Here is a 27,116-nt window from a genome sequence, read left to right on the forward strand (position 1 = left end):
ACTTAACCTTAACTTTAAACAAAAACAAACAAAAAATATATATATAATTTATTGTTGAAAGTATGTGCATGTGGATATCTGTGCACACTCGACATTGCTAGTCTGATGTGTGTTGCCGACAAACAACCATCAACACAACTGCTGCATGTACTTTGCAGTAGTTGTAATAAACCACTTCTACCCTTTATTTACACTGCGAACATTTACAGTAATAGTAATTCCACTCTCATACCTCCCTGTGAGCATCCACGGTATTGTTAGCAACTCCCTTGCAAAGGGCCTGCCTGCACTTTGTCCCACAGGATAAAGGGATGAATTAAGAAAGAGTGATTTATGGATGTAAGAGATCCCTCTATTCCTGTTCGGGTGCCAAGTCGGAGGCCTGGCTGTCTTTTTTCTCTCTTTTTCTTCTCCGAAGGCTTACAAGCCGGGACAGACTCTTGCCCTGCCAGAATTTATGGGAATGTTTTCTTTTATGCTCATAAAAAGCATACACACATCTCATTCCTGTGAAATTATATCTTGTTGAATGTTGATGCGGCACCACATGAAAGTGACAGCAGCTCAATAACTCTTTTTAGCAAACAGATTCACATTCTGACAGAAATGCTGCCATAATTGGACTATTTTGTATACTCAGCAGCAATCAGACCTGTTATGTAAACTTACCGATTCTTTAAAAAGATAGACAATGTTTGTGTGTTTATATGTGTGTGTGTGTGTGTGTGTGTGTGTGTGTGTGTGTGTGTGTGTGTGTGTGTGTGTGTGTGTGTGTGTGTGTGTGTGTGTGTGTGTGTGTGTGTGTGAATCTCTCTGTGTTCCTGTGGATGCATGCCAGCACAAAAAACTACTGTTGATGTAGGTGTGTGCGTGCATTTGTCAGTGTCTGCTTGTGTTCAAATGGATTGTCTTGTTTGATCCATTTTGTTGTGCAGTGGTGAGTGACTGTCTAGTATTTGGGATAAAGGTGAACTGCTGCTTGAGATTAGATTCTGATCAAATTTGTCAACCTCACATTCACATAAACAAGTGCACATTCACCTTAGTGATGACAGCCGGTGTGTGACTTGATTCGATACTGACTGCTGCTTGTGAATAGTGTTTAATCAAGTCAAGACTCCAGTCTGTTTGGTATATAAATAAACATCCATTACATTCAAGCCCAATCCAAACTAGTTTTCAAAATGCTCACTAAACCTACTGCCAGAGAAATCTCTCTGCATTTTATCTTCTGTTGTCTGGAATCACATTCCAGCACTGGCCGGACGAATGCAAAGTGGACATGCTCTATGGGCAGAGCATGTACACCAGGGGCTTCCAGTTTAGCCCTATTTTAACGTGAATGGTGATGAAATAATTCTGTCCCGTGGCTCATCTTGACTTCCCAAATGGGTCCAATTCTGATAGTGAAACAAGTCATTTCGCACAGGTTGTAAAGCCTTTTATTTCATTTATCTATCCACAACTTATCCACAATTTTACAGTCTCAACAATGGTGACGGAGTACTTCACGACAGACAACACCGTTTTTGTAATTATTCTCACTGGCAGACGGTTTAGACAATCATTCCACACTGCAGAAATGTATTGAATACATTCGCTGAATTTTTACTTGATGTTTTTTTTTTAACCCGGAATGTAGGCTTCATGTAATGTTAAATTCTTTTAAAACAGCAGTCCTAACAGCTGTAAGGTTGTATTAGAACCCTCATCTGACATTAATCACAAAGAAATGATCATTTTTGGCCGACAGTTCTGATACATAGCACTGATATGAATTATCTTTCAAGCAGATGTAGAGTTAGTGTTTGCTATCACATTGTGGACACACAGTGGCCCACTCACTGTATCTGCAGATGTTTGTATAATTGACTCAGTCAAGCTTTTTATCTTGACCTCAGAGCACTGTTGACTTCACTGCATCCTCATCCTCTTCCCATAAAACAGTATTTGTTGATTCCAAAGGCTAATAAAGGACTTCTGGAACTAAACACGAAAACTTCAAAGAGAAAACAGTGAAGAAACTCAGGGAAGGCAGTGACCTTTTCAGAGAGGGTTGGCTTAAGTCATGAGGGAGGCACAATACCTTTTCAAACCAGGCAGATACCATATTGTCCTACCCCCTTTTTTTTTTTGTGTTTTTTTTTTTGTGTGTGTATCTTTTCTTCTATTTTCTTGTTCTCTGTCTCTTTTTCATTATAAAACCAGAGATAAGACCAATCAAACATTAACAGGTATACAATGAGATTGAATGCATGCATGTTCAAGCTATAAGGACAGGTATGACCTTTTTTGGCTGTATTTTAAACACTACACAGCCTGTGTTGCTGGGTAACCTCTGACCAGGAGTTTAATAACTCAGTGCAGAGCCTGGTGGCTACACATATTTAACTTATTTTTAATATTTACACTCAAGGGACATTTCCAGGAATGATAATAATAATTGTACTGTATATGAAACTATATCTTAACTGGCCTTTCCCCTCCTGTCATAATATCACAAATTCCTGTTTGACTTGCTGTCCTTTCAGCCCCTGCGTTCCACTTGTCTGTGTTTTCCATTGAAAGAATATAACATACTCTAATCCACTTACATCTAATGCATTTGTAAGATTTTGGTTGGTGCTTATGAACACGTGTATGGGGCTTGGTGTGGAGGTAATAGGGTGAGGATGAGGTAAACAATATTTCTACTTGCCATTCTATAGAGCCAAGTGTTCCCATTTCTTTCAGAATCCTAAATGGTTAGAACAAGCATACAGTGACACACTTATGGGTCTCTAGAAGGTCACATTCTGCCACATACTATGTATTGTAGAGAAGTTAGTCAAGCTCACATCTATGGACCCATGTGCCTATGACCATGAAAAAAAAAAGTTATTATTATGACTTAGGTACATACTATGCAAACACAAATGTCTAAATAGGACAGTCCACAAAATAACAGTCAACAATAGTGTCACCACAAACAGTTTATCATTTACAGATGGATTCTTGCTAAACTAGCTGTTATGCATGCGTGCATTTTAAGCACAAGAAATATCATACATTTAAACATTTAATTGTGTTCCATATGCTGCGCCCACATCTGTATGTCCCTTATGAAGGGCCCAATTTATGCATTTTCTTTATCTGGTTGGCTGGTGATAATTTGAAAAAGGCATTTGTTCAAATAGGCTTGTGGTAATAGTTAACAGACAGTCTTTGTTTTCAATAACAGACTCAGGCAGAGCTGCATATACAGTCCCAGACTTCTGTCGACCAGACATGAAATTGTTCAGTGCGTGTATGTGTGTGTGCATGTGTACCTATGTTATTAATGTTGTAGGGACAAAAATCTGTTTATACAGTTAAATAGTTTATTTACAGTATGGGGACCAAAGCGTGTGAACGTATCGTAGACTATTAAATGTTAGTATGAAGACATGAGGGTACAAGTTTGGGTTAGGCTCGTAGTAGTTACGGTAAGTATTCAGGAAACGAGTGTAAGTCAATGTCATATCCTCTGAAGTGATTGAAACACGACTGTGTGTGTTTTAGCGTTTGTGCACATTCACTTGATGATGTTTAAATGAGTGGCCTCGGCTGTCTCAACAAGTTAAACAATCTTCACAAACACTGCAGACAGAGAGAGGTAAAGACCAAGCGAAAACGTAGACATGGAGAGGCAGCTAATTCTAGGTTACAAACTTCCTCTGGGATATTTTTCTCAGAGAACAATGTATTCATCAGTGTAAATCTAAAAAAACAAAATTTAGATGTTTGGTGGTCTCATAAAATCACAGCCAGACTGAGGGTGTCGGTAATTTTATAATGATAATGACTGAACTCCAACCTCTACATGAGGGACGCCCCGGGGAGGCAACTGATAGAAGCAAACCACAGAAAAAGCAAGCAGCAGGGGAACTGGGAGATGGAGGGCGGAGTGTGTGCTGTGTGTGTGTGTGTGTGTGTGTGTGTGTGTGTGTGTGTGTGTGTGTGTGTGTGTGTGTGTGTGTGTGTGTGTGTGTGTGTGTGTGTGTGTGTGTGTGTGTGTGTGTGTGTGTGTGTGTGTGTGTGTGTGTGTGTGTGTGTGTGTCTCCATTCTCCCAGAGCTAAGTTATGAACTGTAACCTCATATTCAGGACTCATTGACCTTGCCTTTCCCACATCTGACCCTATGTTATAATCAGTGGCCGGATTTTCAGTCTGACAGGATGTGAACATTTTACGACTACAGTCGGTTCCTACACTATATTCATGTTTTCATTCTGTCATGTCTTTTCATTTATTTCCAGATACAAACAAAAACAGATGGGCTACCAGCAGTCAGCCCCACGGTAGGTACTTTGTTATTTTATGCCTCTTGGTTGTTTGTGCTTGGTCATCTGTAAGTGTAAGCATATTACATATAACATATCAGCCTAATGCTTCAAAAATGTTATTGTACTATGCGGAAACTAATCTTTTGAGGAGTGCTGCACGTGAAATTGCTAGTAAAGAGCATCTTTAGCTAGTGTAAGTGTGAAATGTAATGATTCTGATATGCCCAAGACTGGCCTCTGTACAGAATACTGTGTGTGCTTTCATATTGCCTCAGAAATTATAATTTTTTTTACCTAATGTATCTGTTCTTAACACACACACACACACACACACACACACACACACACACACACACACACACACACACACACACACACACACACACACACACACACACACACGCACGCACGCACGCACGCACGCACGCACGCACACATACACAAGCCCTCAAAGACCCAAAACACAGATGAAACAGTCCGGCTGGGTCCAGACATCACAGATCGCCTGAGGATTCTAGAGCAGGAAGTGGCCCGCTACAGAGAGGAATCTGGGAAATCACAAGCTGAGGTGGAGAGACTAATGGGCGCTCTGAGGGATGCCGAGATGGACAAATCATGCAAGGAGAGGAAAACTGCTGATCTGGAGAGGTGAGGGTCAAAAATTCAGTCACATTCATATCCATCACAAGACACCATCTGGGTGTCCTCAGAGAGCAGTGTCCTTCCGAGTGACCGGATCTTTGTAAGATCTCAATTCCTTTCTAAGTGCTCTATTTATAAAGGATTAATCCTTGAGATATAAACTGTCTAGATTGTGTCCCCCCGAGCACTTGAAACCACTTTCAGGTTGTCATGCTTTTTGCCTGATGTAATCAGCTCGTAGAAATATACACTGTGACCGAGTTACACGTGTCATTTTAATCATTTGGCTTAATGTTTTATCATTTGTTTTTGTTTATCAATGTCTACAGACCTGGGTGAGTATATATTTACTGTGCATGTAAACCATACTATCATAATACTACCTACATTATCTATTGCCACTACTCTTGACATCATTCCATGAGTGTTGGGTTGATTTGAAACTTTCTCAGGTATAGAGTTGGAAATTGTGGGACTTGGCTCAAATCTGACTCTCAGGAAGCTCAGATTTGACTATCCCATTGGGACGGTAAATGTACAATCCATTTACGGAAAATGATCTTCATTCCTGCCACAGCAATAACACAATGAGAGACTTTATATGGTTCCTAAGTAATATCACTGGAGACGTATAGCTTCTCTGTTGCGTTGATCTCTGCAGGACTTCATCAGATTTCATTCCTGTCAGCAGTACTGTCATTTATGTTTTTAGAATATGTGTTTTTTTAAGAAGTGTCTGTGAACTCAACAGATCAGATGTTTTGTTTTTGTCTTTGCATTACTGTAAATGCATTCAGTCAATGTGTTTGTGTGTGTGTGTGTGTGTGTGTGTGTGTGTGTGTGTGTGTGTGTGTGTGTGTGTGTGTGTGTGTGTGTGTGTGTGTGTGTGTGTGTGTGTGTGTGTGTGTGAGTGAGTGTGTGTGTTGTTGAGTTTGCCAGGCAGGCAGCCAGCGGCATGCCAGTGGGAGGTGGCGTATCCAGCCCAGACACTGGCTGTTTATACTACTCTGTTTATTACTGGCACAGTGCTACTCAATTATCATCTGATTTATGGATTGGCATGGTGTGTATATGTACCCAAATGAGTGTTTTTTTAGTGCCAAGGCAGAGGTACTGTATGTGAGGGTTTGTGTGCATATTTACTTCATATGAGTGTGTATATGTGTGAAAAAAAACCCACATAGAAAGTGGTGTGTTTTTAAAGCCTCTGCGCTACGGTGACAGCTGTGGCAGGAGGCATGCTGTTTTTTGGGTTGTCCATCAGTCCGTTTTTCCATGAATAAAAGTACATCCCATTCTTGTGAACTTGATATATAGGGAACATGTTGAGAGAATTTTTTTCAAATTTGAAACAAACTTTGTAGTTAAGGATAAATTGATTAGTATTTATTGGTGGAAGGTCAGAAGGTCGGTGCCCTCCCAAAACACATTTGTGGCCATAACTGAAGAATTCATTTGTGAACTATGACAAAATTATGATAGGGTAAAATCATGAGATCATAATCTTCTGCAAAACACTTTTCTGTGCATTATTCAACAGCATAACGCAGGGCATTTGGTCTGATATGGAATTGGTGACACTAATCTTGGGTGTCCACCTTGAAACTGTGCTAATTGTATAGCTCTTCTGTGCTGTTGGGCTGACGATGTGTGTGAAGCATCCATATTTTAGAAATTGTAGCTTCTTTGTCGTAACATCCATATTCGAAGCATTGTCTACTTTCCTGGCAACAACTTCATTTTCTATCAGAATCAGGTTTATTGGCCAAATTCCCTCAAAGACTTCGCTACATATATTATGTTAGTCTGGACAGACGTGGATGCAAACCGCAACTTGACTTGTTGGTGATGTCATACAACTGCAAGGTGGTAATTCTAGTTCTAGTAATTTATGTCTGTACAGAGTATATATCTAATCTTGAACAGTTATAGTTAGGTGTGTGTGTGTGTATGTAGACTGATTGTTGGAGAAGTGTGAGTGTGAAAAATATGAATTTTTTAACACACATTGGCTCAATCAGGAACACTATGGTTCTGAATGGTTGAAAATCATTTTGGATGGGCTGCAAGTGCTGGATCCAACACAGTTTCCTGCCTCATTCATTACCCGTTTTACAGACTCTCCGCTCTGGCATGGAAACCATGTGCTGACTCAAACTCTGTGGGAAAGCATGACCATCAAGTGTAATAGGAATACAGTAGCTCCTGCAGAGTTTGTTCACACAGTCTACTCTCTGTTTCCATGTGTATATGCATGCGTCAAGTCTCTACCTTTATGTGTGCGCATGTGTGCAGCTGTCATAACACATACACATGTGTGTGTTATGCTGTGCGTGTAATTTCTGTGCATGCGTGTGCACAGCAGTTTCTGGGACGGGAGTGCCTTGGATTGTTGGAAGAGTTTCTTTTCTCCTCAGCTCGTCCATCTTTTTGGGGTTGCTGTCTCATTAGTGTCAACCAGTCAGCCTATCAGCCCGACCCCTCACCTCTGGTCAACATCCAAAGGTCAGAGGTCACATGCAAGTCAGCAACACGTTATGAGAGGAGGATCCACTGTAGTCACTGTCGCTGTATTTGTTTTTGTTTTAAACATAAAAACCTGCACCTCATGGTATTTTTTTTGTCAGTGGTAAGTGACTGCTGTATTAAATGATTAGGCATCGAATCATGTTAGTTATCAGCACAATTTTGATTTAACAAAGACATTAATACAAAATTTACATTTGTGTTTCAGCACACGTGTTTTGTGGCAGCATGGGCTGATTAGACTTCTGTGTCAGAGCACGGGAGATGTACTGTAGCAGAGGATGGATGTCTTTTTAATCAGAGTGTTTCTGTTGGATCTCAGTCAGCTGACCTATTAACCACTATCTGAATGAAGGGAGAGGAGAACAGATGATGAAATAGACACTTCTTCATCCAGTTGGCAATACAGCAAAGTGAGTCAAAGATGGTTGTAGCCAGCAGGTCATTTTAATAAATACCTTCCAGAACAGGGGAGACTCACTGCTATTTCATAGCTTAGATATCCTTGTGATCTACTGTAATTTGTCAGTGATAACATTACGTAGTTTATGGTTGGTGTTTTATTTACTGTTAGTGGTGTACCGTAGAGGAATCAGTAACACTGAGCAGGCTTTTTGAAAAGTGTCTTTATCAGCTGTTAACACAAATACTTATAGGTCGATTTAAAAAAAAAAATTTTTTTAGAGAGCTCTTGAAGTCATGGTTACTGATCTCTTTCGGCAGTGTGTGTATATATGATGAACACAAATGAAACATGAATTATTTCTTTCTGGGAGGAGGTCAATCAAGTGTTGCTGCAGTGATTTGAAACATATCTGGTTATGATTAGCTTTAACAATCAGGATTAAGTAAAGACATTGTTGCATTGAAGCATCTGCATTTTCAGACATTTCATGTATACATTATGACAAAAGTTTGTCTAACTTGAAAGGGGGAATTTTTTTATAGATTGAGTGAAGGTAAAGCCTAGTTTCTTTTTCCCTTACGCCTTCCCTCCGGTTATACATTATTTACTAGTGGAATTATTTTGTATATTTTTCTTCTTAATGCTTTTACAGCCCTATAATTTTAAAGGTCAGCCCTCATCATGTGATGTTGAGGCTAAACTTTGACAAAATAAATCAGCCGCCCAGTCTCACTATACCACAGCTACTGACGAGGTAAGCACTCTGGTATGTAAGGGAGGGTTTCAGGAAAAAAGGGAGGTGTTTGTGTGTATATATGTGTACATATGTATGTATGTATGTATGTATGTGTGTCTAAAGTGACAGTGAGGGGTGTCATGTACGTATTTGGACTTGGAAAAGGGTATCCAGGGTGGAAGGAATCAATGGTTCCAGGCTGACAAATATTCATACACCCACAAACAACCATTTGCACACATCTAATTCTTGGCGTTATTCCTCTGACCATAATCAAACTCCAGATGCTGAGTATGTACAAAACACACACCCTTTACGCATGCACGCCAAAATACACATAGCCTTCAAAGTCTCTGTATATACAAGTACTAGTTTTAGATGAAAATGTTTGTAAACAGCATACTTTCCTGTTGCAGTTGTCCTTACAATTACAGCTTTATTTAAAACTTTATTTTAACTTGGAAAATAATCTGTCACATTTTTTTTTTCCTTTGAACTACAAACAAGTTGCACCTACAACACAGCTGTTCATAACACAAATATTAAATACATAGACAATAGCCACCATACAGTGAATTGTAAAGTCATTTCTCACATTTAAACACGTTGACACACAAACAGACCTCTTTTCTTTTTCACACTGTCACACACACACAGACAATATATAAAAGCAACAGTGAAGTTGTATTTGTACTGCAATAAAACACGTCTAAGTACCATAAAGCATCTATCGGTAATAAACATACTTGTTTTGGTTGAATCTCTCAGCGCTGGATCGAGACAAGCGCCTCAGATAAAACTTCAGTCTCCCAGTGTTGGCCCAGCTCGCACTATTCTTTCATAGTTCCCCCTTTTTTTCTCCTTTTTTTCCTCTCCTCTCTGTACCCCTCCTCTTTTTGCTTCAGATCATATCTGCCTGTCCTTCAATATATTGTGCATGTCTGAGAAGTAATTGCCCTGTTGTGTCCCTGTCTGCTTGAAATCAGAGGATTTTGTTCCACTCTGCTGTTTATTAAAAGAGACAAGGAAGAGACAGAGACAGAATTAAGAGTTATGAAAAGGGAGATAGAAATCTGAAGAAAAAAATTCTTAAAAGGTTATTACTTCTTTTAACCTTGATTCACCTGGAAAAAGTCAACAAAAAATGTCAAGCTTTTTTCGAGCTACACACTTATTGATATTCACAGTCTCCCACAATTGGATTTAGTAGCGACCCAGTGTGACCACAGCTTCCTGCTGCTGGCCACTCAGCAGCTCTATTGAAGCCATTCAGTTACTCTTTGTGCCTTGCTCAAAAGCACATCAACATTAGTCTGCAAAGCATTTCATTTTTCCCAAATGGATGTGAGTTATAAGAGAAAAAAGTGACAAGCATGGGGAGAAAGAAGAAAAATGTCAAAGTTATAATGGAGAAAGAGACCGAAAGATAAAGAAAGGGCCATAGAAATATGTATGACGAGAGATATACTTGGAAAAAAAACAGAGCTCTCTTTTGACAGCCAGGAATAAAGTGGAGCTGCTTATGTTGGAAGGCAGATGTGTGGAGAGCTCCAGGTGGAAGAAGCAAAAGGAAATGTGAAAAATTACTTATTACGCTTGGTTTAGGAAATGGCTGGACTCGTGCACACTGTTCTCTCTCTCTTACTTCATCTTTCTAAAAAATGTCACTGCAATAAAATACTATTTCCCCCCCAAGAATTTACTCATTTCGGTAATCAACAAATCACAGTTCTCCCTCATACTTTCCAGCCACATGCTGCCCAGCCCGTCTGCTTCCTATATTCACACTCTGCGCGCCCTCATTTGCCTTCACATTGGTCAAAACACTTACTTCATTTTGCACTGATGGGTTCATGGGGGTGTATCAGCTATCAAACGGGACCAGCGTGTCTCCTGGTTTATACACCTGCCCCAGTAGCGGCTGTGTCTGATAGCTGATATGCCCTCATAGCTGGTCTGTTCTCCATGGACGTGCTCCGGAGCTTATAAAAACACACAGTCATCAAAGATCAGAGGATTAACAGTTCTTCTTCTCCTCTTCCTCCTTCCTGTGTAAATATGTGCACATGAACATCTGTACATAGTATGATTAATTCGTAACAGAATTGAATTGTAATCCTTATTTATGCAGCACTTTTCAAACCGCACTCATAAAAAGGATGAAAACTTATCAAATCAATAGCAGGGTGATTGAGAACTAAATAAAGATCCAAGCCAGAGATATGAAATGGCAGAATGATAAGCTGTATGTGTGCTTTTCAGAAGGGGGAGTGATAACAGATATAAATATTAATAAAATTGTTGATTGCTCACCTTCTGCTCTATCTCCTCTTATTATAACAAAAATGTCTGTTAAGATTTTGAAAAGTACTGACGTGTGTGTGGCACGATGAAGGTATAAAATGTATTCATCATCTTGTTAGATATATTACTCATTAATTTGGACACCAACATTACTCATAAGAACTGACTTGCATGCACACACACACCATTCTAAGGACTGTGACAGCAAATATTTGGCCCCATGTGGGGGCAGCTTGTAGGTTTTGCCTAGAGTAAACACAGCAGTGTGGATGTGGAATAATAATGTGGCGCATTTCAGCAGCTGCTTGGTCACAGCTTGTTTACAGTGTTAGAGGGTTCTCTTAAGCACTAATTTGTCACTGTCAGCTCTCTACTTTCTATGCATTTTTTTTTTTTTTTTTTTTTAAAGAGTGGAGGCCTAACTGGGAGCTCAAAGACAAGTGTTTTGATTCTATTTTGAGAGTGTTTGTAAGAAAATATAGATTGCATACAAGTGTGTGTCTTATGGTGCATGGAGTTTGTGGGTTCATGAGTGTGTACCGGTGAGTATATTGGTGTCTGTGTTTATCCATATTTTTTTTATATAATCATATGTGTGTGTGTGTTTGTGTGTGTGACAGATATGGTTAAGTAAGTTTGGTAAATGACAAGGAGTCTGTCATAGTTTAGAGATAAATACACAGCTGTCCTGGCTGGTTAATACACACTTCAGCTTTGTAATCAGCACCTCAGCAATGCACAATGCTGACAGCTGATTTATTGTCCATGTGTGCCAATTTATATCTTAAAAAACACAGGTCTTTGTGTGTGTGTTGGTGTAATCCTGTCTTCTCAGCTGCACATATCTATTTTTGAGAATTTGAGTATATGTGTTTGTGTGCATGTGTGTGCATGCATCTCCTGTCTGCGTATCTTTGTGACTTTTGTTGTTGAAAGAGTTACACAGCAGTGTCTCTCCTACATCAGACAAGTCTTGTCTTGTTCCAGTCTGCCATGTTACAAACTGATTGGACACACACACAACCTTTGTGCTTACCTGCTTTACTGTGCACATTGTAGCTCTACCATTTAATTGTATGATACCACATGCAGGCCTTGATTTAACTCAAAGAATGATAGGAGAATGAAACAAAAATGCATATTCATTTAATTATGCATTTTCATGTGGTATTACATTTAATCCATACCAACAAAAATACAGAAAACATTAACTGGAAGTAAATGTATATTGCAGTTGATATGTGTGCATACATTTTTACATACAGAATTTACATTCATGTGAAAAAGTAAGTACATCCCATGGGAACTGTTGGCTGTTTAGACATATTTGGACAAGCAAACATTGGATTTAATGCAATTCCCACAGATAAGTGTGAAATACTTGAACATAAACACAAGGTTAGCCTTTTCAACCATTAGTTCATAATTCCATGTCTTTTTTGAGCCATTCCTTGGTAGATTTGCTGGTGTGATAAGAACCATCATCCTGTTGTAAGGTCCACTACCAGTTCAATTTGAACTCTTAAACAGATTGTCTCACATCATCTTCAAGCACTCTTTTATATGATGCAGAATTTATAATTGAATCGACTGCAGGCCGCCCAGTGTATGAAGCAGCAAAGCAACAACAAACCAAAACATTCCCAACGATTTGCTTCACATTTGGTACGAGGTTCGTCTCCTGAAAAGATGTCTTTGTTTTGTGCCAAACATGTCAAACTTTGCTGTAGCCTCACAACTTCATCTTTGATTCGCCTATCCAGACCACATTATTCCAAAAGGCCCGGTCTTATCCTATATGTTCATTGGCTGGATGCTTTGCTCTGATGTTCTTTTTGGACAGCAAAAGCTTTTTCCTGGCATGTCTTACATGCAGGTCAAAGTTGTGAAATCTCTTTCTGATTGTAGACACGCAGACTTTTCTACTAACAGGTTAATAAGTTACCAGCAGAAGCTGTGATGAAATATAGGGGTTCTCAGACAATTTTCTATTTTCTATTGAGCCACCTTTGTCTGAGCGGCCAGTCTTGGACAGTTTGGCAGTTGATTGAAAACTACATGACTTCTAGGTAAAATTCTTCACAGAGAATAATTTAGGTTTAGGAGGTTCTAACTATTGGCCCCTAATCTAGAACCCCTGGTACTAATTTTATGGAATTGAAGGTGTGATGAATGTGTGGGTGTATACTTACTTTTTTATGTGACTGGTTTGTTTCATTAAAATTTTGAAAATGTTATTCGTATCTGTTTGAGTATATCACCTTCATTAATAGGATCCAATGTTTCCTCATTCAAATGTCAAACAGCCATTCATTTTCCTACATTTTTACATGACAGTACACCATTGTCAGATTGTATGTCATACAAATCAAGTCTCTCTATGTATTCCATTATTTTAATAGTTAATTTACATTTCTTTATTGAGCCCCTCTTCATCTGTTGTCATCCATTTTTCTCTGTCTGAAGGCAAATCAGGTCTCCTAACATCCAGAAGCAGATGGTGCCAGGTGAGATGAGGAAAGATGCACTGACTGATGGACGCCCGCACTCTTTATCGCAGGTTTGAATACACTGTACATGTGTTTGTGTGCACATGTGTACATTTCTTGGTGTCTAATTGAGCTCTTCATCACCCTTTCAGCTCAGAGAGTTCAGATTGGCTTAAACTTATTTCACCTGCGCTTTTTCCTTGTTTTTTTCCTACTCACCTTTTTGGAAAAATCATTCCTCAGTAATCATTTTCTCCCTTGCTCCGTCTCTCCTACACATTGCTGTCTTCACACTCCCTCTCTGCATAATTCTTCTCCTCTGAGCACAGGGAGTACTGTACCAGTCCTTCATGCCTCCTGTCCCCCCGGTCTCACTGGATCTTAGAGTCAGCAGAAATCAGCTCCAATGGGAATAGGAACAAACTGGGTCTAGTTAGGCATCTTGATAAACCCTTTCTGATATAATTTCTGTAGTTTTATACTTGCTTAGGTATCAAGGTGAGTGTCAGCTGATTACTTGATGTGTCTACATCTGTGGGCATTCTTGTGTACTAGCCTGCAGAGCTATGCTGAGGTGTTAATATGTAGAATGCAGCCATGCCAGGTTATTCCCATTGGAACATGAGTACACCTCACTATACCTCTCGGCCAAACAGACCAAGGGCCTCTCAGTCTGTTTTTGGTTGAGCTATTTTGTTATTCCTGCGTATGCTGGCGGGCAGCATCCAACATCCTATTTCTGCATGTAAACAGTTTCTGAGAAACACACGTTAACATTGCTACAACCTGGAAAGAGTTGTAAAGTGACTGCTCGGTACAATGACTCGTGTGAGGGAGTGGTGTCACAGAGTTAGATGATGTCCACACAGAGAGAAATATTGAACATTTCACATATAGTTGAATTTATTTATCTAGGTACGTATTATTAATATTATGAAATATTGACCAAAGGAAACACTAAGTTCCAGTTTATTGCTATCTGGGATAGCCCTCCCACCTGGTTTCCTGTGCTGCTCTGTCTTGTTTCCTCTGGCAGGGCCCTTGGTTGGTTGCACATTCTTTATAACACTGACTCCTTCTATATCTCAACACTTAAAGACCCCCTCCAATGAAAATTAAGTTTTTAATCTTGTTAACATGTCCATATGGTGTTTTTTTATATGCAAGATGACATATCATGAGTGAAATAAGGACTCAACACCATGGGTTAGCATTTCCACTCAGGAACTTCAATGACTGTCTGATGAATTTACCAGTTCAGAAAACCAGGGTTTCACATCTCACAAACCCAAAGAACCAATCCCATTAACTTCCTGGGTGAAACTTTCAACATCATCAAGCTGCCAGCCCAAGATGCAGGTGAGAGGCAGAGGAGTGTGGGTGGAGATAGAGGCAGGGACTATTTGCATGTTCATAGATCTCTGCGTAATGAATAACGGCAAAGGTGTAGAGTTACATATGAGACACATTAAGGCATAATCCACTCAAATGAATAAAAATCACTCTCTAGTCAGTCCTCATTATCTTTAATCAATGGCTTTGTTCCTGGATCCAGGAAACAGACTCCACATGAGAAACGTCATCTGCTCTACACCAGCACATTTCAGACACTGAGACACTTTAATCTCCCTGACCAGACAGTCCGACATCAAAGGTTTATGACCCTTATGAGTTATTACAAAAAACACTTGATTCAGCAGTTTTATTTTGACATCTCAGTTAATTCTACACATAAAAGTATAAACTTCAACAATGTGTTTTTCCTGCTAGATTTCCAAAGGAAAGTGTAACATGGACAAACACACCAATTCAGCATTAAATAACAAATTACACATCAATAGCTGAAAATGGTAACTGTACATAATAAATATATCAATATATCAACTTTATGATTAAAACATATCAATATATCAACCTCATGAATAATATTGTAGCAATATAATAGAAAATGGAGCAACAACACTCAGGGAAACATTACATTTTTAAAGACATCTACATAAGACCATGTATTCCAGTCCACTATCTGCGTAGATGTTATGAATAGAATATGCACTCTGTGTATTGTGTCTGCTTATCAGTGAGGTTGCAGTGTGGCCTCTGCCTGTCTCTCTTTCCATTTATCTCCGAATCCATCAGGAACACAGCACGCTCCGAGGGTAAACACACACAAACAAACTCTCTCCATTGTTCCAGGAGAGTTTATGTAGGATGGAGTGATAGAATCTATTCGCTCCATTGTCTCCATCGCGCCACGCTGCACTTCACAAACACAGAGAAAACACACATCGGAAGTATTCACTTCAAGCCTTCACACTTGCCTTTCATTTCTCTTTTATCTATAAGGAGAGGCATCAGTAACCCTCAGTACACAGGGATTACAGAGACTAATTTTTAAATCTGGCGACAGTTAAAGAAGATAGAAATATTTCAGGATTTTCCCTCACTTGTAACTTGTTCCCAAAGTCTGTAGACCTAACTTAAAGGTCCCGTATTATATAAATTCAGATTTCCATGTCTTTTGTGATTGTGAAGCAGTTTTAGGTTTGAATAAAGTGAAAGTGTCACACCACTCAGTCCACGGAGAAATGCACACGGTCCCTATTCAGCAATTGTGTGACTTGAACCAGCCGATTGGATTTCTGTGAGTTTGTGATGTCACAGTGAGTTTGACAGTGAATTTAATAGATTAAACATTGCAGCCTTTTATATGTAAATAAAAACAGCGATCATTCTGTCATGGAGCTAGCAAGCTACAAGACTGAAGAACCATCTGATATCTGATGATTCTAATAGTCTAAGCAGTCATTCTGCTTTCCTTTTTTTTTTTTTATATATATATATATAATGGCGGATAGTTTGTTTTTCCCACAAGACCAAAGAAAACCTGTGGTTGGCTGGGGTGTGTGTCACTTACTTTAGAGTTAATCAGGAGAGAGCACCATTGATATTGATGCACCTTAAGGACACAGGCACAAAACAGAATGTTTTGGTCGAGCTCCAGGGATAACCTTGAGAGGAGATGTCAAACTATGCTGAGATAATTTTTGGAACTTTAACCCACAAAAATATCTTCTTATGGACATCAAATCTGAAAATAGAGCACCGGAAAAGCTGAGGATCATGGGCACACAGCTGCTGAAAATGTGGATTCTCTCAGTCGCCGCTCATTTATTTAAATGACTAAATGAAGTGACTATAATCCCTCCATCAAACCAGAGAGGGCCAAAGCCATAATGATCCTTCCCTGGAGCTTTAGGTGATGATTGGGGCTGCAGAGGCAATTATCTCTCCATGTCTCCCTGCTCACTGTGACTCCATATCTCTCTTGCTCTTTTTCCCATTCTTTGTACTCTTGAAAGCCAGCAATATTCTCTTGTTACTAATAAAACTCACATTACACACATTTATGCTCAAACACACATATACAGACAGACACACACACACGGGCAGATATAGCTTTCTGGTTAGGTTACACTCAGGGGTCCAGCGGTGGCAGCCTCATCTCAGTGGGGTGTGTGTGTGTGTGTGTGTGTGTGTGTGTGTGTGTGTGTGTGTGTGTGTGTGTGTGTGTGCGTGCGTGCGTGCGTGGTGTGTGTGTGTGTGTGCGTGCGTGCGTGCGTGCGTGCGTGCGTGTGTATATGCATGCATGTGCAGGTTTCTGTCTGTTGGGTGGGGTCAGACCAGTACTTGTTGATTCTGGTGCATCGAATTACTGCCCGTCTGTCACATCCAATTACGGTTTTGGACTGTTGAAGCACACAGCCTGCCTCTGTATGTGTGTGTGCGGGTGTTTGTTGCTCACCTCCAGCTGTGTCGTGCTGACGTGACGAGCCACAAGTATCCGCTTGTGATTTGGCTGGCTTGGCAATGTTTTCATCACACTCAAGGATAATCCCATGGCTGCAGTTTAAATCCGTATCTCTAAATTACAAAAAGAAATGTGCCTCTTACACTGATGTGCTGATAATGGTACCAACCTCATACTCAGGTTCTCTTCTTGATAATTGTTGGAGTCAGTTAATAAGCCATTTATATGCATCTTGCATGTTTCTGGCACTGGCTCATAAAAGTATGTTGTCTACACATGGGGGATCCGTCACAATAGATTTCTCACGTGTAACCACTGCTGTTTAGACTGGTGCTCTACTTCCAGCAACACTAAACAGTTTGCCTATTCAGAGTGCTGTGAGAGATAGTCATGGTTGTAGAGACATTCACATTGCAGCTATATACTTGGCTAATGCCATTGCTTCTAAGCAATTGATGTTCCAAACTGTCTTTAAGAAACATGAAGAAGCTGTTTCTGAGATTAAATACCAATTTAAGAGCATTTAGTTTATTTTATTGTCATCCATCACAGTCAAATCTTAAATTTCGTCTATTACCTGCCGAAAGTGTCCTGCACATCCTTATTGCTTCCAGCAATATCTGTTGCTGCTGACACATCTTGCCACCAGTTGCTTGTACTTTGTCATATTCATTTTCTTGAGCGTCTACTAGTGTTATCAAGTTGGTGCCATAAAACATCCGATGTCTGATGATTCTAATAGTCAAAGCACTAATTTTGTTGTGCTTTTCTTTCTGACATTTTTTTTATGGCAGGTAGCTGGTCTTTTCTTACATTTAATGCTGCGATTGTTATTAATTTCCTGGTGCTACTGCCTCTCTTTACAGAAAGTTGCACAAAGTGTTGCTTTTATAGCTTTTAAATGATATCAGAAGATGTTTTGTTTGATCAGAATGTGACTTTAATTGTATTATTTAAAACATCTTATCTGGTGGTTTTTTTGCTAATGTGGAGCTTGTTTCCGATTCGGATCCGGTTGGCACATACCTGTTTTATTTTGCAGAACTAGACTCTCACTTGAAAGTGTTCCCTTGTCCACGTGACTGCAAGGCCTCTACACTGCTCCCAGGAAAGTGTGAAGGTGTGAACTTGAAAGTGAGTCAACGCTTTCGGAGTCAGAGAGAAACTCCAAAAAAAAAAAACAGGGAGAGAGAGAATCAGGAGGTTTATTATTTCTTTCCAGTGTTTTCTTTCACAGTTCCATCAACCAGTGTGGAGAGGGATCATTTTCTCCCACTCACCATAGGTGTCAGAGAGGCCACACACAAACTGTGCATTTAAACGTGCACAGTCTACTCCATACACACATAATTTTGCACACTCGTAGGGATGTCAGCAAAGGTCATAGTGCTTACAAATTCTCTCTCCATCACTTACTGCTGTCTTCTATCTTTGGCTGTGTCTATTTATTCTTCTAGAAGTCTTGTTTCTTCTCTTACCAAAGCTTTTGTCTTTCCCTTGCCTCTATTTTATATGGAGTCAATTTCTTTTACGCAAGAGACCAACAATTAAACCTTTGCTCATTGTCTTTTGCTGATACAGTTTGAAACCAGTGCAACAACATTTGATGATGGATTTGTGGAACAAACTATACTGAAAGAAAAACACTTCTCTTCCCGATTTTTGCTGCTTTGCTTCCAAACCTCCTCCTATTTACTCTTCTTGCCCCCCAGCTTCCTCTTTTAGCTTCCCAGGATGCCATGCGGGAGACAGCAGAGCGGATCATGGAGTTGGAGAGGGCTCTGAGGGAAAGCATGAGCACGTCTGCACATAGGGAGGCTCTTTGGGCGCAGGAGGAAGCTGCACGTGTTCAGGCCCAGAGAGAGGTTCACCTGATGTTACACAAACTTATGGAGGACATAGATCAACATACACACACATATACACATATTCATACACACAAATATACTCATACATCTCTACACAGGCAGTCTCGCCTACCTTTTAATCTGGTCTGCTCATCCAGAACTCAGAAAAATCACGAGGAAAATGTGAGGAGCTGAACTACACCCCCATGTGGCCTAGAAAGTAACTGCAGGCAGACTTGTTAATGACCCTTAACCGCCAAATATGCTCTTCTTACCCACCAAATATCATTATTCCAAAAAGGATAATTGACTTTTGCTTTCTCTCTGTTATTGCCTTTTCTTCTTAATTTAGTTTTTATTCTCTAGACATGCTCTTGTTTATTTTCTCTGTCTTGACTGAAATTCCAGTGGCCTCCTTTTATTTTCTCCTGTTTTGTTTGCTGCTGCATGCTTGTACATGTAAGCATATGTTTGACATGTTGTGAGTTTATGTGCATTCATTCAGAATTTACCAACGAAACTGTAGATTTTGGGCTTGTAGACTTGATGGAGTATAGGCTGCCCTATTAATCTGTATGTCCTGCTATCTACCTATCTGTCTTTCTGCCAGCCAGCTTGTTGGTCTACATATTTAAGGGGGTCCAAAAAAAACAAAACATATGTGTGTGCTTTTGTATCTTTGTGTGAGCGTAGGTGTGTCTGCGGTGGGAAAGAGAAATAGGGCCAGGGAGTGTGTTTCCTCTCGGTGTGAGTGTGCATTTGAATGAGAATGACCTCGAATTACTTATGAGTGCCACAAGTAATATGAGAGCAATCGGTGGTTAAAACAAGAACTAACATTTTGAGGCAGAGTAGTGGCTGTATTGCTTCAAACACACGTATGCTCCCGAGGAGAACTTAAAAGATGAAGAGAGGAGATTGGCGCAGAGAGAGGCAAAGTAAGAGAAGGTCAAACTCAGTTTAGAAAATTCAATGAGAGCCAATGCTAACTGTGGCTTGTTTTTTCCTCCTTTTCTCAATTCCTGTACTTTGCACGCTTGACTTACATGCAGCATGGATACTGTGTTTATCAAACAATATTCCGATGCACTGTGAAGTCAGAAAGAAAAGTATATTTATGTATGTGGGACTTTTTCGCACGCATAAAAGTGGATGATTCAGCTTTGACCCGAGTTTACCCGTGTGTGGAGCAATCAGGGACATCCTTTCCCAACTTGTGACACATTAACACTCATTGACCCCAAAAGCTATAGTCATCTCGCTTCTATTTTAAGTCAATCCAGACCCTACACGTAGAGAACATACTGAGCCAGCACGCAGTCAAAGTGGCAACTGAACTTGACACAAACTGAGCTAGACTAGAGTTACAGCCACGCTGTCGACACAAGGAGAGGCACCCGTTTCACCAAGTGATCAAGCTGCACAGTCACTCATGCCCATAATGATGGTAGCTGTCAATACAGTAAACTCTGTAAGCCAAGATGACGTCACCATATAAGGAGGACGCGAGTCAGCATGCCATTACCATGTAATGTCAGAGTCTCCAGAAGTGTGTATGGAGGGAATAGAGAGAGGGACAGGTCCTTCTGAAACATCACCTGACCCTGGCACTGTTTCAGAGTTCCCTGCCAAACTCCCCCCCCCCCCCCCCCCCACACACACACACACACACACACACACACACACACACACACACACACACACACACACACACACACACACACACACACACACACACACACTTTTTCTTTCTTCTCCCTTCTGTCCCAGAGTAATCAGTCTCATGATGTGTAATGCGCTGAAAGTCTTCCATCAGCCTGACCTGCTGAAATGGAGCATGGGTAATGCCCTGGGTCACTTTTCTTCACACCCCTGTTCTCTAAGTCTCCCACTCCCTCTTTGCCTCTCTCTGCCTCTTGTCTCTCTCATAAAATCATTCCTGCTGTCCATCCCTTGTCCCAAGCCTCGTGCTTTCCCATCTGCCCTCTTAAGTTGTCTCACGCAATTATCTCCACACTCTCTCTCCCTTTCTCCCCATTTCTGTTCTCATTTCTCTCCCTCTCTCCCCCTCTAGGATGTTTGAACTAGGCCTTTGAACCAGCAACACAACGCAAACGGACAAGAGGGATTTGGCCCTTACCACTGAGCCCTCAATCAGCTTATCAACTAAAGGGGCTTTGGGCCAGTCTTAGCGAGCCTTAGCCTGGCTGGGGGGCTTTGCCTTGAAGTTGAGCTAAATTAGCACGCACAGGCTCACCGCTAAGCTGATTAGGTCCCTAATTTCACTAAAACGCATTGTATTCCTTATTAATGATGTGATTGTGAAGTGAGGGCTATTGCCTGGGTGGTGGACTAATGAGGGACTGAGGGGGGCTGGGGATTGGAGAGGGGGTGGGGGTTGGTGCATGAGGGTTGATAGACATGTGGTGGGTATAACTGTGTGTGTGTGTGTGTGTGTGTGTGTGTGTGTGTGTGTGTGTGTGTGTGTGTGTGTGTGTGTGTGTGTGTGTGTGTGTGTGTGTGTGTGTGTGTGTGTGTGTGTGTGTGTGTGAGACTCTTGGCTTTCAAGATGAAAAGATTGGCTTTGCATTCATTTAAGCCTGCAACAAGACATCAACTATTAAAATGGTGTGAATTTGAACAGTTGGATCTAGTATTGATTTTAGGTCTGTTAACAGCTGGAAACTACAGGGGTCGGTTGTTGTTGGCAAATTGTTTTTATTTTATTGAAAACAATGCTTTGTTACATTTCTAGCAAGTTATGACTAAAAGTTGTCACTTTCTAACCACTGAGAATTTAGCTTTGTTTTCACCCTTTCTTCTCCTTTTCCATGTGATATTCATGAACAGTCAGTGAGCACATTATCTGACATCTGTGAAACACACCTATAAAACTGGAGGAGATGGAGAGTGTCTTGAAAATGTGTGAACGATTTGGCCCCTTCATAAAAGAGGCCCATTGCTTTTTTTCATGTCCTACCCCATAGAGCGCTTTCCCCTAATACTCATTTTTTCTTTTCTTTTTTTTTTTTTTGTGTGCTTCTCCTTCTTCATAGTTCTCTTTGTTCATTTCAAAATGTATTGTTTGACTGGCTTATAGCTCAAAGCTGCCGATCATCACAACTGAACAAACATAAATTAATGTTCTTGTGGTTTTCTATTTACATCATCTGAACATGCTTGTCAAGTACTGCATCCTATTGTAAAGTACTTGTTGTTAGACAATTAGACACTTCCTGTCTTGGTATAATGATACCCTGAGGTCACATCCTGTCTATCAGACACTCAGAGGTTGGACACACAGGCGTGCATGGCTGGAGGGCATGTGTGTGCAGAGGGAGATGTAGTTGAGAAGCTGAGCATTATCCTCACCTGCTCTAAAGTAGAACCACACTTGAGAGTGAGATAAAATAAGTGGTGAAAGGTCAGAGAGAAGAGAGAACCCTTGTTTCCAGCACAAGGGTCAGTGGATTTATCATTCAACTAATCTATGAACCCCAGTAATTTCACCCGCCACCAAGATGTCAGCTGGCAATTGATTTTCATGTTTAGGCAGTCGTTTCATCTCATCTCACAGCACACACACCAACATGCAGACAAAGTTAATTTTGTACTAATTACTTTTCCATGTCCTCATGAGCATGAGTGTGAGTGTGCATCCATTAGGATAGACGAGGTCTTGTGTACTGACTTTTAAATTACATAAATCGAAAAGAAAAAAACAAATTCTATGTTCGAGAACAGAGCAACGTGGGTATCCTGGTATGTTTTTATTGTGTTTTAACCTGTTTCTTTATGTCTCCCCCCAAACAGTTGGAGGAGCTGATGGGGGCTTTGGAAAAGACACGCCAGGAGCTGGACGCCACTAAACTGCGACTGTCCTCCACTCAGCACTCCCTGCATGAAAGAGACGGACACCTCAACAGTCTACGGCAGGAGAGACGCAAACAGCTGGAGGAGATTCTGGAGATGAAGTTAGTGCCACACTCATCTATACGTCTGCATATGCAGCTCCTACATTAAGTTCCATCCAGTAGCCACTTAATTAGGTACACCCTTTCAGTGTAATGCAATTCAATACGACAGCCCTGCTATACCAACTCTCTTTATTAAACTCTCAGTGTTCAGGTTAAGTTAACATTGCTGGAAATGTGCAAGTTTGATTTTATGTTTATTATTGAGGTCATTTTAAAAGGTGAAGCCACTGATCTCCATTATATTTAATATTGTGGTTAATGCACAGGAGTGTTTAACACATGACTGCTAAAAAAAAACGCCTCTATTTCATCAGGCACCATACAAATTTACTTTATGGCATAACAGTTGTAGTGGATCGGATACAAGTGTATCTATGGACACTATATGGAATGAATGACTGTACCGCTGAACAATTTTGTATCCACTTTAATCGGCTCAGCTTTTCCTCCTTCAGTTCATATACTCTGTAACCATAAGTTATATCTGCATTTCACTGATCAGTAAAAGGAGGACTTGAGCTTAAATATCTCAAGAATGGCAATAATGCGTGATGCAATGCATGAGGTTTTGGTAACTGCAGTAAGATGTACGGTGAGAAAAAAAAAAACTACACCAACTGTTTGTGGTAGTGACTGACAGCCCATAAAAATATATGATCAAAAGTTTTTTTTTATCAGTGTTGGCATGATTCGATCAGTTTGCTTTTTCAAAACCATTTTTATTGTCCTGCACAGCAGCTTTGTTGCTGCAGCAGAAAAACCTCTGTCTAATATTATATTAGGCACTTTCATCCACTCACCTGTTCACACGTGCGTCTGTGCATTAGTGTTATATAGACATCAGCGCTGAGGTGTGTTCTGAGGCAGGATCAGCCGTTGTCTATAGCCGCCTTGTGAAAAGTTACATTTATTGAGGACAGGTGGTGCAGCCCTCGACCGCAGGTCAGAAAAATGTGTGTGCAGCTCTTTTTTGTGCATGTGTCTGTGTGACAGAGAGGGAGTTAAAGGAGGAGGAAGCTCAGAAAAGGCTGTGCAAGAGTCTGCATATCCATGTGTGAGTGTGTGTCAGTGGGTATGTACGAATGTGTGAGTGAGTTCAGTGATCTGTCAGTGGATCGGCTACATGTGTGTTTGCTTTGAGCGCTCTGATTGAAGGAGCACGGAACCACATATCTGGTTGTCATGTGCTGCAGAGAAATGCCTTTAATGTCAGCCACTCGTTACAGTACAAAAGGAAAGGCTGGCACATATGTATTGAAAACACAACTTTTAAAATCCATTATTCCTCACAAGCCCCTCTGATCACACTAACTCTTAAGGAATGTTCATATACGTCTGTCTCTGCCTACAGCATATGTACTATGTGTGTATAGTTTGCTGGAGACTGACAAAAGAGTGCCCTTTGCCTATCCTTCTATACACACACACACACACACACACACACACACACACACACACACACACACACACACACACACACACACACACACACACACACACACACACACACACTTCTGATACAAACCATCCTCCTGTCTGTTCCAATATCCACCATCCAAACATTACCAGTATTGTTTATCAGAGAAAATGTATTACACATGATACAGACACACACAGGCTCTAGGTATGTACACGAAATTACAAAAATGCTCTGTGACCTAGTATGTGAATGATATTTTTCTACTTATCTGGCAGTGTGCTTACATTAATATTATATTACTATTAAAAATATGTCTGATCCACAAGAGATCTAAACAGATTCAATTGACCCAGTGTGAATAGATTTTAATCACCTAGTCTGGATCGATCAAAACTTCTTTAATTAAGATGAATAAAAGCTCATTGTGGACACTGTTAAATAAGTACAGTATTACCTGCACTACTTTAAATCCAAACTTTTGAAAATATATTCAAATGTTGTGGATAGCTGCGATAGATGACAATTCACCAGCAGATCTCTAATTCATGTTTTTTTTTTAATCTACAATTGACAAATTACTGAGAGACACACACACACACACACACACACACACACACACACACACACACACACACACACACACACACACACACACACACACACACACACACACACACACACACACACACACACACACACACACTGACACACACTGACCTTACGCCCCACCACACACGCTCACATTCTTCTATGTGACTGAAGGATCTAATGTTCTCTCTAAAATTTGAGAAAACTAACTCTTCGATGTTGGAACACCCTGACAAATTCAAATCCATTTGGGGTCTGATCACTTCATAATTATTAGTTAGACTCTCTATATACATTCATAACTTCTTACTTTTACACAGGACTCCTCTTTTAACCCTGAACTTGTTTTTTGTTTTGTTTTTTTTACCTTTACTTTAATATTAACACTATAAAGTGCTACTTTACAACTTAGGCAGTATGATCTGATCTCTGTGTTTGGAGGAATTTAGAGGTAAGAACCAGGCTGGACAATGATTGAGAGGAAGAAAATGGAAAACCACATATACAGGGAATGGTTATGTTCTTGGTGTTTTTGAGAATAAACACAATATACTAGAAAGACATCTGAGGAGGAAGGTTAGTGTGATGGTTGGTTGACATAAACAGCAACAAAGTAGATGGGATTCTTTGCCTTTGTGTTCAAGACTTTGACTGGTCTACACTGGTAAGAGCTAATGGAAGGGGCACAGGGGGGCGTGAGTGTGTGTGTGGTCTGCTGTACATTGGATTCTGTGTGTCTGTATGAAGAGGTTGGAGGCAGGGGTTTGGGGTCACTGGTGATGAGGATTAAAGGACTGTTGAATTGCAAGGGGTAAAGATTCGTGAGACTGACATACATCTGAACAAGCCACAAAGATACACATGCAGAATGTACACACAACCTCAGTGGAACTCACATATAATCAGTCACGTCTGCAGACATGCACATACTTACACAAACTGTGGCTTTCTGCTTTAAAAGGGGGCCAAACTCCCACAGCACAGCTCTGGTCCAAGTTAGTGCAGGGGAATCTAAACAGCAAAGATAGGGCAGAGAAAGAGAGGTAACAAGAGGGAAGGAGTTAGAGTGAATGCAGGAATAATATGAGACAGAGACAGAGAGAATGAGAGGGGGGGAGGTGGGAATGGAGGGGCTACACAAACTGAACTATTTCAAATCTTAGAAATAATGAGAGAAGTTTGATTGCATGCCAAGTTTCTCCTTCTCTCCACTGTAATGTGGCATTTGTCAAGACCAGCTGAAGCAAACCATGTGAGGCACGCTCTCCAGTGAATTGGGGAGCTTTCTGTGTGTGTTTTTTAATGTGTGTGTATAAGCCAGAGGGAGGGAGAGAACTCTTGCCTTTTCAACACTGTTAATGAAAGAGACAAGAGGGAAAAAATCATTTTCAATATCCTCTCATTGCATGCTGGGTTTCCTAGCTCATAAACTGTGTGTGTGTGTGTGTGTGTGTGTGTGTGTGTGTGTGTGTGTGTGTGTGTGTGTGTGTGTGTGTGTGTGTGTGTGTGTGTGTGTGTGTGTGTGTGTGTGTGTCTGTGTGTCTGTGTGTGTGTTTGAGAGAGAGTGCATTTTCATATTTGGCTTTTCAGATAGAGAGCTGAATGCTTGATGTATAAGGAGCAGTGCGGGTCTCCTCTATCACCCCACACCAGATTGAGTTTCCACCATACTGTACAGTATTCACACACACACACACACACACACACACACACACACACACACACACACACACACACACACACACACACACACACACACACACACACACACACACACACACACACACACACACACAGAGAGAGACACAGATGGCCTCCAGAGGAGCAAGTCATTAAACGAGTCCAGGGTCATGGGGTATAGGTGCACAATAGAGAAATTATGTGTTTGGACATTTTGAATAGCTAGTCATTGAGATGTTTCCATAGTCTGAATGGGATCATACTACATGCCACAACAGTGCAATGGCTTACTGAACCTGACCCTCCTGTAGACATAGACGGAATGAAGGTGATATTATCTCTGTTTACATTTGAGTGATGGAAAATGATGATAGAGCAAAGATAAGGTA

The 27,116-nt window shown here is 40.5% G+C and overlaps 1 protein-coding gene across 18 annotated transcripts in view; it reads left to right on the forward strand.

The window, feature by feature from the left end:
- Nucleotides 1-27,116, forward strand: part of LOC138637015 (ERC protein 2) — a 154,549-nt gene that overhangs the window by 53,677 nt on the left and 73,756 nt on the right. For 13 of the 18 annotated variants that reach the window (XR_011312340.1, XR_011312339.1, XR_011312336.1 and 10 more), the window contains 4 exons: nt 4,278-4,319; nt 4,750-4,952; nt 13,385-13,478; nt 22,876-23,036. Coding sequence is in view for 14 of the 18 variants with exons in the window: in XM_069725445.1 (XP_069581546.1) it covers nt 4,278-4,319; nt 4,750-4,952; nt 13,385-13,478; nt 22,876-23,036 (500 nt within the window). In the remaining 4 variants the exon portion in view is untranslated. Of the gene's footprint in view, nt 1-4,277; nt 4,320-4,749; nt 4,959-5,275; nt 5,363-13,384; nt 13,479-22,875; nt 23,037-27,116 lie in introns of those variants that run through there. The other 5 variants (XM_069725476.1, XM_069725534.1, XM_069725562.1 and 2 more) reach the window with 5 other exon arrangements.

Source organism: Brachyistius frenatus, unplaced genomic scaffold (assembly GCF_029030835.1).
Source record: "Brachyistius frenatus isolate BFR_SWC_R1_liver_20210118 unplaced genomic scaffold, ASM2903083v1 Contig_6, whole genome shotgun sequence".
Lineage (NCBI taxonomy): Eukaryota > Metazoa > Chordata > Actinopteri > Embiotocidae > Brachyistius > Brachyistius frenatus.